The 14617-nt window shown below is 42.4% G+C and overlaps 1 protein-coding gene across 3 annotated transcripts in view; it reads left to right on the forward strand.

The window, feature by feature from the left end:
* OIT3 (oncoprotein induced transcript 3) overlaps nucleotides 1–13303 on the forward strand; it is a 29249-nt gene extending 15946 nt beyond the window's left edge. For all 3 annotated transcript variants that reach the window (XM_038411804.2, XM_038411803.1, XM_038411801.2), the window contains exons 6-9: nucleotides 3521–3681; nucleotides 5189–5604; nucleotides 9745–9844; nucleotides 11470–13303. In XM_038411804.2, the coding sequence (XP_038267732.1) occupies nucleotides 3521–3681; nucleotides 5189–5604; nucleotides 9745–9844; nucleotides 11470–11652 (860 nt within the window). In that variant the 3' untranslated portion in view covers nucleotides 11653–13303. The remainder of the gene's footprint in view (nucleotides 1–3520; nucleotides 3682–5188; nucleotides 5605–9744; nucleotides 9845–11469) is intronic.
* Nucleotides 13304–14617: the final 1314 nt, after the last annotated feature.

Here is a 14617-nt window from a genome sequence, read left to right on the forward strand (position 1 = left end):
CCTGCATCCCAACCCTCTGCCCCAGCCCTGAGCCCCTCATTCTTGGCCCCACCCCAGAGCCTGCACCCCAATCCTCTGCCCCAGCCTTGATCCCCCTCCCACACTCCAAACCCCTCTGCTCCACCCCCACCACATGAATTTTGTTATGTGCACCAATATGAAGGTGATGTGTCACACATCACTTCCATATTGGTGCACATAACAAAATTCATTCCGCACATGGGTGGGAAAAAATTAGAGGGAACATTGGTCTTGGAACACAGTGCTGCCAGCATTGTAAGCAGTATATGGCTTAGACTCACGTAAGCTGAATTAGATGACTCAAGTGCTTAAAACACCAGCAGCTCATTTACGTTAGGGCTCAAGATTTTTTAACATTGGTGAAATTGAACCAGTACTGTCAATACCGGGACAGTTTTTTGAAAAATTTCTCTAACACAGGCAAGGTTACATTCTTACTTTACTCAGGGGGTGCTCATCAGTAATGAGTTGTTGGCATTGCTTTTTTTTTTAGTCTCTTTACCGGTGGGGATGAGTTAATTTGGATCCAAAGCTGATTTATTGATAGGAGTGAAACCTGTTCTAATTTTAAGTGTTCTCCGGATTCATGGATTCCCACATAGTCTAGAATACACAGAAGCCTGCACAGCCCTAGCCCAGAACTCAGGTGGTAAAGACTTTCTTCTCCTCTCTCTTCAGTATTTCAAGGTAACAGCATTAAAAATAGAGGTGTGCCAAAACCAAAACCCTGAACTTTGAAGAAATGCAACCTGGAACCAAACTCTCTTGCTTTTGCCTTTCTCAGTTTAAAAGCGTTAGGGTTCCTCATTTGTCAAAGGGTTAATTGAAAGTGTTGTTAAAAGTCCTAAAGTAAGGCTGAGTTCATCAGTTCTGCAAAGTGTTAGCTTTCTGGCAGACTATGGAAATGGTTTCATGGTGCCCCTGTAGAATCCTGAAAATAACATTTGTCCTTTGTTTTGTCCTATGCTGTTTGACGCACATTGATTATTTCTCACCCTCTTGTCTTTCTAACAGAGCAGGAGCTCTATGACATTTCCTTTTTATTTAATTCCGCTTCCCCCTTAGTGATGACAGTTAGAGAGCATACGGCTCTGGGAACACTGCATGTTTGGCACATCACACCAAAAATGATGGCTTTTAATAAAACTATTATTCTCTATCATGGCTTGGTGAGTGTTAAAAATATTGCTGCTGATACAGCATAAATGTTCACTCGGGGGAAAAGTTACACTTCAGTGATGCTGGTTGTATCCCAGATCCAAGGAGCTTGAAATTAGAGAGGCAAAACTTGTGGAGTGAGAAATGTTGAATTATTTTTCTGAGTTGCCTGAGTTTGCCAAATTAATGAATTTGCAAAATGTTTTGTCCTGTAATTTAAAACTAAGTAATTCCAAAATTCTGTATCTTTTCTAGTTAAGTGGGGAAATCTGGGCTATGCATAAGAAGCAGAAAGCCTCCCCCAAAATGAATAGGGTGTGTGTGTGTGTGTGTGTGTGTGTGTATATATATATATATATATATATATATATATAATTTATTTTTTAATAAAAAATATTTTCTCCCATACACACTTCTTTTTAACTGTCTCTCTCTATCCCATTTTAACTCTGCTCCATCTCTGCTCATCTTTCCCCGGGTTCTCTTTAATAGAATTCAGACTCAAAAATGTTCAAGTTGAATTTTCAAATCCCAGATGTCCAAGTGGCTTGAAATGAGGCAGAATGAGTTCGTTAATCATTACCAAAAGTATTGCATTAAATATTGATTCTAATGGTCTTTCTGAACACATCCATTCTGGCTGGACATCTATACAGAACGAATTAAGCCCTCCCAAAGTCTTGTTATATAGCATGTTCTGGGACTAGTACACAACTTGAGATAGATACTTCAAGGATGGCTCTGTTTGGGTTGTTACAAAGTCCTTGACAGTAACATGCAGGGGTCCTCTCAGGACATTACACTGTTAATGATATCATCCAGGCCTGGACTAAATAAAAGTAATTTGAAAAACAATAATTAAGCTCCTCCCACAAAAAACTTCAGTCTCTTCAATTCTGTCTTCTGCTGCTGGTCCAGCCAGGATGAAAATTGTTTCAGTTGCTTGGTTCCAATGTGCCATGTGGAAAATTTGGGGGTAATCATGGATTGGACCAGTGAGAAAGTTTGGGGTGTGGACAGGACATAAAATGAAATGGGGAGAAGAGCAAAACCTCTCCATATTCCACAGTTACTTAAAACATCCTGAAATGAAAAGGGATGAGGAAGATAATGTGATATGATGCTTTGGCTAAAATGCTTAGTGTTAGTCTGGAGAAGAATAGGGTAAAAATCACTTGTATTGAATAGTCATAACTGAACAAAAGGACAAAGACCTCTACTGGATCCCAGCAATGCAGGAGATGCACATTAAATGCAACTCTCAGACTCCTGGCTACAGATTTGCCCCACAAAGAGGAAAAACTGCTCTTTGGGACATCTAAAAAGCTGAAATCTGAAATATTCAACTTCTTTGTCTGGGCAGAGATCAAAACAAAGTGTCTGTAGGACAATAAAAGGCCATTTCAGGAAACACTGGAAATGGGAGTTGTCAGGGTTCGCTCCCCACTCTGAACTCTAGGGTACAGATGTGGGGACCCGTATGAAAAAAACCCTAAGCTTATGTTTACCAGCTTAGGTTAAAAACTTTCTCAAGGCACAAATTTCGCCTTGTCTTTGAACAGTATACTGCCACCAGCAAGTGATTTAGACAAAGAACAGGGAAAGGACCACTTGGAGTTCCTATTTCCCCAAAATATCCCCTCAAACCCTTACACCCCCTTTCCTGGGGAGGCTTGAGAATAAAACAAGATGAGCAAAAACCAGCCTTGGATTTTTAAGACCCAAAAAACCCAATCAGAGTCTTAAAAAACAGAACTTTATTAGAAGAACGAAAAAAATAAGAGAACAACTCTGTAAGATCAGAATGGAAGATAATCTTACAGGCAGTCAGATTCAAAACATAGAGAATCCCTCTAGGCAAAACCTTAAGTTACAAAAAGACACAAAAACAGGAATACACATTTCCTCCAGCACAGTGAATTTCACAAACCAAAACAAAAAAAACCTAATGCATTTTCTAGCTAGATTCTTACTAACTTTACAGGAATTGGAGGGCTTGCATCCTTGATCTGTTCCCAGCAGAGGTAGCACACAGACAGACAAAAGCCTTTTCTCCCCCTCCAGATTTGAAAGTATCTTGTCCCCTCATTGGTCATTTTGGGTCAGGTGCCAGCCAGATTACCTGAGCTTCTTAACCCTTTACAAGTAAAAATTTTATAGCACTGTATACAGAAAGGTGGTTACCCTTCCCTTTATATTTATGACAGGAGTGAAGGGTGGCCTGATCACAAATAGGACATGTGCTCTCCCCTGCATTCCCAGTAATGGTATGTAGAGTCATTCCCCACCTCAATTGGCAGATTTGTTGTGCTGATCATTGTGCTGGGGGGTTTTCTTGCAGTTCCAGTGCTGTGCAAGTCCACCTCCATTGAGGTGAGCATCCCCAAGGATCTGGTTGGAGGGCTGGATCTTTCTCTCATCAATGCTTCCTGCAAAGGAGTATCCAATGGCACTCATGTCAACATCAACTTCTCTTTGAAGTCCTGTGGCACCGTTGTAGATGTATGTATCCTCATCACCATCAGCTTTGTCATCATCATTGTTCTCATTACATGCATAGGAACTGGGGATAGGTGTAGGGTCAGCTAGGGCCCAATCCTGCAGTCTTCATTTACATGAGTAGCTGTACTGAGGTTACTAAGACAGTTGATATGGGGAAGTGCTGCAGGATTGGACCCTCAGTAAATGTTAATTTACTTTGGATGCATCATGTGAGTCGTGAACCCAAACTCTTAACTGACTGAGCTGTGTGGGTATCCAGTTCAGCTGCGTTTCATAAAGTTTCTTATTGCACAGGTAGAACCTCTCTTGGCCAGTCTGATTTCTAAGCTCCTAGTGGCCGCTTTATGAGATGAATACCATGCATTTAAGTTCTTTGTGGGAGACAAATGAGGAAAATACTGGCTATGTGCATATCCTCTATGGATATGTGAGTATTCCTACACACTTCCTCTCAACTATTCACCCATCATATCATAGAAGGCCCCCACATGGCAGGCCCCTCCCTCTTCCAAGGAAGAATGGACTGAAGGGTACTCCCTCTCTCTGGAGTCTGACTACCCTCTTTCCTTAGCACTTTCAGGTCAGGAGGAGGGGAACTGGGACGGGAATCGAGCTGCATGTTAGGCTATACTTCAATGATCACAGTAGAGAACATAAGGGAGCAATTTCAGCTCAGAATGATGGGTAGATGAAAGAGCCATGGAGGGCCCATCTTTCACAATGTCTGGTTTTATTTGTGTGTACGTATTTTTTTGCTTGAAATGGTGGAATTAGCAGGCATTTTCTAGGGATTTTCGCCATAAATATCTGTGTGTCAGCTGCAGAGAGAGCATCTTCTCCTGCTGCCATGCAAACAACCTCAGCCCAGGCCTGGACGGGCCACCAAACTCTACGTATGAGGATTTGTTCCATCTCCCTTATTGGTTCAGTCCTAGTAATGTACATTTGGAAGTACTGAGGACTGAACTGAGACCACTAAATTCAGTTCAGTTAGGGCCTCTGAGTGGGCTTGACCTTGGTCCTTGAGGGAAAGGCCAGTTTTTATGCTCTGTCACCCCGTAGCTGACTCATTTGCAGAAATGCAGTCAGAAGGGAACACAGGAGGAGTGTCCCCATTACTGGCAATTTCTCAGGAGCCAAAGGGCTACACGTATTGCAGTGTGAATAGTGTAGCCGATTGCATGGCCTTGGCCTCATCTGTAATACAGAGCTCCAGTCCATGGAGACGACATGTCCAGGCTTAATGTTTGGATCAAAGTGTCTCACTGCACCCAGATAGTGTCCATGAGCCCTACTAAAGTTGAGGGTGACTGTGGCTGCAGCATATAATTTTATTAGCTGCAGTTTGTTAGAGCAGGAATAGCAAGATAAACCCAATCTCTGGCTTTTGATTAAAATCAAACAGAGATTTTAAAAAATAAAGGTCCTGTTTGGTGCCTGATGTTTCCAGTTGCTTTGTGTTGTGATGATCTTCATCCCCTTCCCACCTCCCTTTGTTGTGCTGCAGGTAGTAAATGATAAAATCATTGCTACCAATCTGGTGACTGGCTTGCCCAAGCAGACACCTGGCAGTAATGGGGACATCATCGTCCGTACCGGCAAGCTGCTTATCCCTGTGACCTGTGAGTTTCCCCGTCAGTACACCATCTCTGAGGGCTACGTCCCCAACCTGAAGAACTCCCCTCTGGAAATCATGAGCCGCAACCGGGGCATCTTCCCCTTTACCCTCGAGATCTTCAAAGACAAAGAGTTTGACAAGCCCTACAGGGATTATCTCCCCACCCTCAAGCTTCGCGACTTGCTGTATTTTGGAATCGAGCCCGTGGTGCACGTGAGTGGGCTAGAGACACTGGTAGAGAGCTGCTTCGCCACCCCAACCTCAAAAATTGATGAGATCCTGAAGTACTACTTAATTCAAGACGGGCAAGTGTCACAATTTTACTTCCCTTGTCTGTCTGATATTTAACGCCAATACTATTTACCATCTGGGTCACAGGGTACAAGGAGGAAACAGAAAACACCATCACTCCTCCACCGACAGGAAAAATCTAGACTACTGGTCAAGGCATGTTCAGAGTAATTGCCAGTAGCCATTGCTACCAATGCAAAACCACCCACGTGGTAAAAAGTCTGGAGGGACCAAAAAGAAGGCAGCATAAGTGACTGTTACGTATTGTTGTTGTATATCTGTCTCCGTAACTTGGCCCCTGTAGAAAAACCATGTGACCCTCTGGGTGTGTCAGCTGGTGACCAAACACTAAAGCTTACTTACCCAATGAGTTGAATCCTACTATGGTGGCTAGATTTGTTCTGTGTGCAGCTAAGCCTGTGGAACCAAATCTCTTTATATTCTATTAGCATTTTTACCCTATGAGCCAAAAGTTCCACCATGACTGGAGCTTCTAGGAGCTTTGCTGAGCTCATTTCACATCTTACACCTGCCATCTAACAGTCTATCTCTGGCTATTACTAGAGATACAGTGGGCTACAGGTCACTTAAATATGGGGGCAATTTTCTGGCAATTGCCAGTGGGTCAAGTCCTCAGGGGGATGTTAATAAAGAGCTCAGAGCAGATTTTCGAGGTCTGTAAAGGCACATCTAATAATGATTTTGGCACAAGAGTTTCCAAGTAGGTTTGCTGAGTGTTCTGATGTTTCATAAGCTTTGACAGGATTGTCACATGTCCTGACATCTTTAGAATCATTTTAGTGTTAACATGATGTTGTCATGTTTTGATGCTGTCTCAGGATGTTTGCATCATGGTGTTGCCAGTCAGAATGGCACTGCAACATCATAATGCCATAATGCAAATTTTACAGTATTGTGAAGGTTGTGTGCTATGACTCAGGGGACAGAGTCCAGTAAAAGTAATATCCAAGATGCACACATTCAGCCACTAGTTCAGGGACTCTGCTAATTAGTTAAGTCTAATTTAGTGTCTGCCCATCAGCTGGCAAAGATAACAGTGGTTTATGCAATAGTCCGTCAGCAGCCAGCTTAAGTCATCCACCATGACAGTTAATGAGGCAAAAGTTTAATGGGCTGCTGTTTTAAAAGTAGCAGGGAGGCTTTGGGTTGGGTATTTTTTTGTTTTGTTTTTGTGTTTTACTTCAATCTCTCTAACTTTAATGAACTCTTACTGCAGCAGTGTGTAGTGTTCTCTCTCAGTAACCAATGGTGAGCTACACCTTGGCTTTTGTACACTGTACTTGATGCATCAGTGCACTTAAGTCATTTATGCACTTGTACTTCTGTGCTTTATGCACCAAATCATAATGGAATAACTTGTTTATCAGATGTCCTAGCAATGACTTTGGGCACTTGTATTCTTGGGACTCCAAACATCCATTAATCACCAACACTTGAGAACATTACTGAAAATGGTCAGTATTGGATAAAGGAGGAACATGAACTGAATGGGGAGAAAAGAGAATTGAATGGTGAGGTCTCAAATCCATTACAGCAGCAGATTTGCATTTGACTATGATGGCTCCAGGGGGTTCCTCCTGTAAGCAGTCACTGGCATTTTCTCTTCAGAGGAAGGAGGTACCAGGAACCCCTCTGCTATCTTTATACTCTACAGGACAGCAAAACTTTACAGAAAAGATTTGAGATTCAGTGTGGTGGAACAGACACCATTCTGACTTCACTCTGTATAGTCCTGTCAAGATTACTATTACCTATCAAATGACTCTGCATGGACACACTACATACTGTTTTAGCTGCTCTTGCAGCAATTAAAAAGTAAAATTCATAGACTATACCAGTGATTATCCCATGCTAAAAAATGTTTGTTCTTGCTCAAAATAGTACTCAGTCCAACATCCCTGAATCTACCCATACACGAAATCCCAAGGATAAAAGACAAACCTTTTAATTAGTTTAGCTAACTAGCCACCATCAGGTCTGCAAGACAACTGTGGCATAGAAATTCTTAAATAAAATACTGTAAAAGGACATGAAATACTTTTAGGGAGTATCCTTCCCTTACTCATTTTCCACCACCCCAAATCCCCCAGCTGACAAGTGCTGAATGTTCCATACTTTGGAGTAGGGTGACTAGACAGCAAGTGTGAAAAATTGGGACGGGGGTGGGGAGTAATAGGAGCCTATATAAAAAAAAGACCCAAAAATCGGGACTGGACCTAGAAAATCGGGACATCTGGTTACTCTACTTTGGAGCCCACTACCTCACTTCTGGAAGGAGTTGCTCAAGATAATGAAAGGGGCTGCCTCCCTTCAGAAGCTGAGTGCACCTAGACTGACTCCTGGGGGATTAACTCAGACCCATTGGAACATCTGAATATTGCTTTTTGCAGATGCATATTAATTTACAAATTTCCCCTGGATACCTATCTTTGTATTAGCCTCTTGGGCAGTTCTAGGAGTTCTAAATTCATATTTTAAACCAGTCACTTAGACCATTTGTTGAGAAAGGCTGAAATAAAACAAGTGATGAACTAAATAACACTGATTTTTACAAATTTTTATTTACCTCTTTTCCTCACCCCGCCCCCTTCAGTCAGACAAACTGATCATTCCAACAGTTATATAGTGTAATGCATGCTATTGTATCCAGTTTATGCAGAACTCTACTAGAGTTAGCAACATTCTGTAGGCTGAGGAACCTAACTGGCTGAATATCCCAAAGGTTTTTAAATGAACATTTCTGCGTAAACAGAGTTAATTTTTTTCTTTTTCATAAATGAATACACTATACTGTGTAATCGTTTTCAACAATTCATCAAATATTTCTACTGTGGCTGTCTGTTAAAAGTAAGGCTATAGTATTTCAAGTTTTGTTCCTCTACCCTCCACCATTTCCATCACAACCTCTTTTATAACAGGCAAAATCCACATTCCTGAGATTAGTTTGCAGAAGAGAACATGCTGTGTTGTAATGCGGTACAACAATAGAGTAGAATTTTTGCCTTTTTAAATTGGCAGGGCATTGTAATAATCGACAAGAACTTTTATTAAATAAAAATTGTTACATGTTTCTTTTTGTTAGTTCTGTATCTAGTTCTAAACTGTTATATAGTTCAGGCTCCAAATTTAAGTTCTGTAAAAGCAATTAACCATTCTCCTGTAGTGTTCATAGAAATATAGGGCTGAAAGAGACCTCAAGAGGTCTTCTACTCCAGCCAGCCCGCAGTGCTGAGGCAGGACCAAATATACCTAGACTATCCCTGAGCGGTTTTTGTCTAACCTGTTCTTAAAAGACTCCCATGGCAGGGGTGGGATTCCACAATCTCCATAGGAAGCCTATTCCAGTACTTAACTATCCTTATATTAGAAAGGTTTTCCTAATATCTAATCTCAATCTCCCTCGCTGCAGATTCAGTTTATTACTTCTTGTCCTGCCTTCAGTGGGCGTGGAGAACAATTGATCACCATTCTCTTTGTACCAGCTTTTAACATATTTGAATACTGTTATCAGGTTCTCTTTCTGTCTTCCTGTGAACCCTAATATAAACATATTGTCCTAGAGTATGAGACTCTGAATGTGAAATTGGCTAGACATGGAGAAGTTGATCCTGTAGTTTCACAGGCTAAACTGAAGAAATGCAAAAAGTAAACAAAGCATAAATGGTGAAAAGTACATGCTTTGCTTTTAATGAGCTAAGAAACTTTAGTAACATTGATAAGGACACTTTCTTTTAAAGTAAATGATTTTTATCTTCTCAGTGTCCCTTTAATTATGACATTATATTTTTTAAATAATTCAGCAAATATCTCTACATCTCTATTGATCATTGCAGACTCTAGTGCCCAGAAAGGTGAATTGAGGATAAACTTGATTGCAATTCTCTGACAAATCTTCCGGTTGTGGGTGTGCACAGCATTATTAGTTGTGCTCATTCTGCCAGTTCTCTTTGCTGCAGAGCTGGGCTGGAGATGCCATCAGTCACAACTGTTGTTTTTCCTCTTCATTCTTAAAAGTTCTGCTGTGGCCAAAGACAAAGTAATATGGATGGTAACTAGGTGACTAAATATGTTGGGATACTTCCCCCCCCCACCTCTGTGAAAGCTATTAAAACTTCTTCCTCTGCTTTCTTCAGCTGTGTTTCTGATGACTCCGTGAAACAATACACGTCAAAGGATCATCTTGCCAAGCACTTCCAGGTCCCTGTGTTCAAGTTTGTGGGTAAAGACAACAAGGTGAGCTCAAAACAAAACTGCTTCTGAGGCAGACATTGAACCAGCCCATAACTGGCTTGGGAGACTGTCCATGGGGGAGCGACTAGTGGGAGGGACACAAATGGGGCACCTGATAAAGGGGGGCATGTCCCCTCTCCCCACGTGACCCCCTCACGTGACTCATCCTAGCTCGGGGGGCCCTGTGCTCTCCTTGTCTCCTCCCGATCCCATGTTTCCTCGTGGGGGGGGAGGGACTCTGCTCCAGTCCTCCTGGCATGTGTGGAGCCACGCACTAATGCACTCTCCCCAGCAGCCTACAGCCACGCCGCCCGCCTGGCAAGCAGCATGGCCAGATGCTGCCTGGCAGAGTGCAGCCACTGTGCGCTGCACCAGGCAATGTGGCCGGAAGAGGAGAGGCTCTGGCCCTGTCTCTTCTCTTCCAGCTCTGGCCCTGCCTCTTCATCTCCTTGGCTGCCAGCCTTGCCCCACGCTGGCATTTTGGGGAGTGTCATGTGACCCTTCCCCCTTTCTGCCCCCCCGGGTCGCCATTGCATGGGGCTGATTCTTTGTGCGTGTAGTATTACAGTAGTAGTAGAGAGTCAGGGATAAGAATTGCCATACCAGAACAGATTGATGGTCTGCCTAATCTAGTATGCTGTTTCCTTTAAGAGCCTAGATTAGGTGCTTTTAGAGGAAAGTGCGGGGTGGGGCAAGTTATGCAATACCATGGCTCAATTTCTTCCTAATGGCAGAAAGCAATTAGCTTAGGCCTGAAGCATGAAGATTCATAGCTCCTGTAACTGGTGTCCTTCCTAGTGTAGTATAACTGCAGATTCTGTTCTATCTTATTCTTGTGTCTACACCTGTTTTGAATTTCATTAGGCTGTTCTCGGAAGTATCAGGTTCAAAATTCAACCTTACCTGCATGCACAAAAATGCAGGACGTCCTGCTCACTACTCAGAGGGGACTCTACTATCATCTGGGCATAGGGAGCTGCCATTCTATCACTCCTTCTTCCTCACTATCTAGAAATGACAGCTGCCACTCACATCCTCCTTCCATGGTCCCCCACAGTCTCCTGTTCCCCTCACTCTACACTGACCTGTTTGCAATATTTCCCTCCCTATCCCCTCACAGTCTCCTCCTCTTCCCAGCTCATACCACATTCCACTGCCCTGTCTCCCTCTGCCTTATGCTTCCCCATCCCGATTCCTCATAATTTCCTGTTCTGTTTCCTAACAAACTCTCCCTTATGTGTATTGCCCCTTCAGTTTCATTCCCAGCACCTCCACATTCTCGTGCCCCTGCCTGCCCCTTAGATGGTGACTAAAGGGGCCACCGTCTTCTCTGAGCTCGGTTAGGCTACAGAGTCACTGGAAACAACCAGTAGGGTAGCAATTTTTGCTCGGAGCCGCCACATTTTCTCCTCTAACAGTTAAAGGGACATGGCAGTGAGGGTGGCCTGTGGCTTCAGTCCCTTTAGAAATGGGAAATGGTGTCCATCTTGGATAAGGACAATATTTTTCAAGTTTGGGATAAAAATGAAATCGCCTACGTATTGTGAGAGCTGGCAGAACTACTTATGTGAAAGCCAGTCCCATGGTTCTTCACATTGCCATCTCCCTGCCTTTTCACAATCCTGCAGGAAGTGTTCTTGCACTGCCGCATCCTGGTGTGTGGCATGCTGGATGAGAGGTCTCGCTGTGCCCAGGGGTGTCGAAGACGAATGCGCAGGTCAGCTGGGATGGAGGAAGAGGAGGAGGAAACCAGTCACATGGCAAACCATATCCTGACAGGTGGCCCCATTAGCATTGACATGGATGAGTAGCACTCTCTTACCATCACAGCGTATTACCCAAGAACCTGCCCTCCCTTCCTACTGATGTTTTGTTGCATGTGTCTTTGATGATGTGAAAAAGTTGTTTGGTAAAGCCCTGCCTGAGCCCTATTATCTTGTTTCATAACAGCCTGACAGGTTATTTACTTTTGTGAAGCTTATATTAGACCCAAGAGGCAGCCACTCCATGTGTAATCTGATCAGCTGTGCCTGCATTTCTGCCAATTAAAGGGAGATATTTCAGTCATAGGCCCAAAATGTTACCTGCCTTCATTTTTCTGATCTGTTTGTGAACTTCACAATGTTCAAACACATTTTGAACCATGTCGCCAATGCTTTGTTTTCCAAGGACAATACAAACAGTGCCAGAGGAACCCAACACACGTACCGAACAACTCCTGTGGTAAGGCTGTATGTGCAGTGAGTAGGTGGAGAGTGTGACATCAAGGTTCTGAAGAGTGATTATTAAAATACATATAAATATATATCTCAAATATGCAGACTCCCTGAAGCTGTAAAGAACAGTAATATTCAGCTAAAGCTCAGAATTGTTACAGGCAAATGTGCATATTTTAAAAGAATTATTTCATAAAATTAGTTTTATATTTTCCTCTGATAATTGCATACATGTTTTTATAATATTTTTCTCTCTGTTGAGTGTATCATCTCTCTGTCTCTCTTCCCCCTAATCCTGTCCCACTCCCCCACTAATTTGGTGATATGGGTGCATTTTTGTAAGTGGTCTGACACCTTAATTGTAAAAAAAAAAATTAAAAATCTCAAAACTAATACAAAGTGTGATGCTGTGATCTTCTATGACTTGGGTGTTCTAATGCATTAACCGAGAACAGGATAGAGGTGTTAATGAAATGCATAGTAAGAACAATTGATGGAAACACTCCATAGATGTGTTAAACATAGAGGATCAGGTTCAAAAGCAGCATCAGGCCTGGTGAAATGCTCAGAAAGTTCTTAAAGACATTGTGAGGGTTAAGCACCATCTTGTCGGAGGAAGACTAGCAGGAGAGTCTGCTCCAGTGGACACTGAATATTGGATACTGATTGAGATTCATTTGGAATGCAACACACCAGCACAGAGGGAGGTATAATGCCAAAGCCAGCCTGAACTAGTTCATGCGGCTCCATGCAGCCAAAGACTAGTGACTTTGGGTGAAGATATTTCCTAGGTAAGAAGTACAATGCAGAGGCAGCAGTAAGGATCAGCAAGTGTGCAGAAAGTAGGGACAGAGCCCAAGAGTGAGAGAGGAGGGAACTACTGGGTTTGACATTGTGTTCATGGGGTTTTCTGCAAATGAAATTCCTTTTGTGCAGTTTGGACCAGCACTGTTCAAGGTAAACAAGACTTGTGTACATTTGTAAATAAATAAATTGCACTAGAAAATCTCCTGAGTCTATCACCAATTTTTCTTCCAGTTGGAAAGTGTCCGAAGTCCAGAATCTGTTATCGCTTGCAAATGGGCAACAATATAAAAGGGGATTACAACTCATAGCCGCAGTATTCAGTTTCAGAGCTTTATTTCCTCCAGCAACCAGACTCAGAATACAAATTAGAGTTTAGCATTATTGATTTATTTGGTAGCTGTGATATTTCAAAAATGGCTTTTAGCCTGTCTTCATGAATAAAGAGGGAGAGTCTGTGTTGGAAGAAGAGCAATAATGGAAAAATTGCTGGTAAAATAATATGAATAAGTGGAGAGACACTGTTGTTTTGATGTCTTATCTAACCACTGTGAAATAAAAAAATGGAAATGTAACATACATATTACCATGTTTCTTCTCCTGTTCCTGCTGATTCACTTCTGTATTAGGATTGTTTTGGTAATTTTCATTGTAATTTTAACTTTTTTCAAACACCCAAATGTTTTAATTTCCTTATGTTGATAGAACCTGAGCTGTGAAATAAGATGAATTTTTCAACCTTCTTGCTGTGGAGAGGTTTTTGTTTTGTTGCAGCTGTTAACCTAAAAGGTGTGGGCTTTTCGTTTCACTGTTGGGCAGAGTAGCTGGTTCTTACTGAGAAACTGTGATTAAAATCTCCTTTCTGATCTGCAGCCTTTTATTGAAATTAATTGCAAAGTGAAAATCAGATTGAAAGTCTGGGCCATAAATCTTTTCTTGGTTCTGGAAGAGTCTGCTTGGAATGTGCAATCTTAGCTGTGGCCTCTGGAAGTCCAGACTGAATCTCTCCTTGTATACTGGCCTCATCTCAACACCCCAAACCATCTACTGCTGAGCTCCAATAATGCTGCTCGTTTTGCTCAGCAATTCTTGTAGTTCATTCCATTTTTGTATATGTGAATTAAGTGCTAGCTAAGGTGCTTTGTTGCCCCATTTATCAACAGAACAGGTAGGAGAGTAGCAGAAGCTTTGCTATACCACCCTATAACTGTCTCCTCTCTGACCTGGAGGGACTGCCTCTAGGAGCCTATGTTGTCATCAGGTCTTGTCCTCTCTGCTTAGATTGTAATTAAAGATACCAGATATTGTCATTGTTTATGACATCACCTAGCCACCATCAGATTGTAATAACTTTTGTCCTGTACCATGCAATGCAAGATTCACACTGGTGATCTGGACATGAAAGGGTTTAATCCCATTACCTGAGCCACCTAGTCTCCATAGCAGGTGTTCACTGCAGATAAACACAACACACAAGGCTATTTTTCCTCTCCTAATATTCCAAGGGGAGCTGAGATCACCAGTTTAAGTGTTCCCAGCTCCTGCCAGTTTGAAGTGCGTGAGACTGAGTCCCTGCAGGATCCTTTCCTTGCAAATTTCTTATCTCCAACATTTGCAGTTTATTCTTTGCCTGCATTTGGGACTGTGCTTTGTTAACGTTACTTGCTACCTTCATCATTCCTTCAGCCATCCCATAAACTATTCTCCTCCTTCATGGCTCTCCTAAAATTCCACTTTAGTCTGCTTCTACTCCTTG

Source organism: Dermochelys coriacea, chromosome 7, assembly GCF_009764565.3.
Source record: "Dermochelys coriacea isolate rDerCor1 chromosome 7, rDerCor1.pri.v4, whole genome shotgun sequence".
Taxonomy (NCBI): Eukaryota; Metazoa; Chordata; order Testudines; family Dermochelyidae; genus Dermochelys; species Dermochelys coriacea.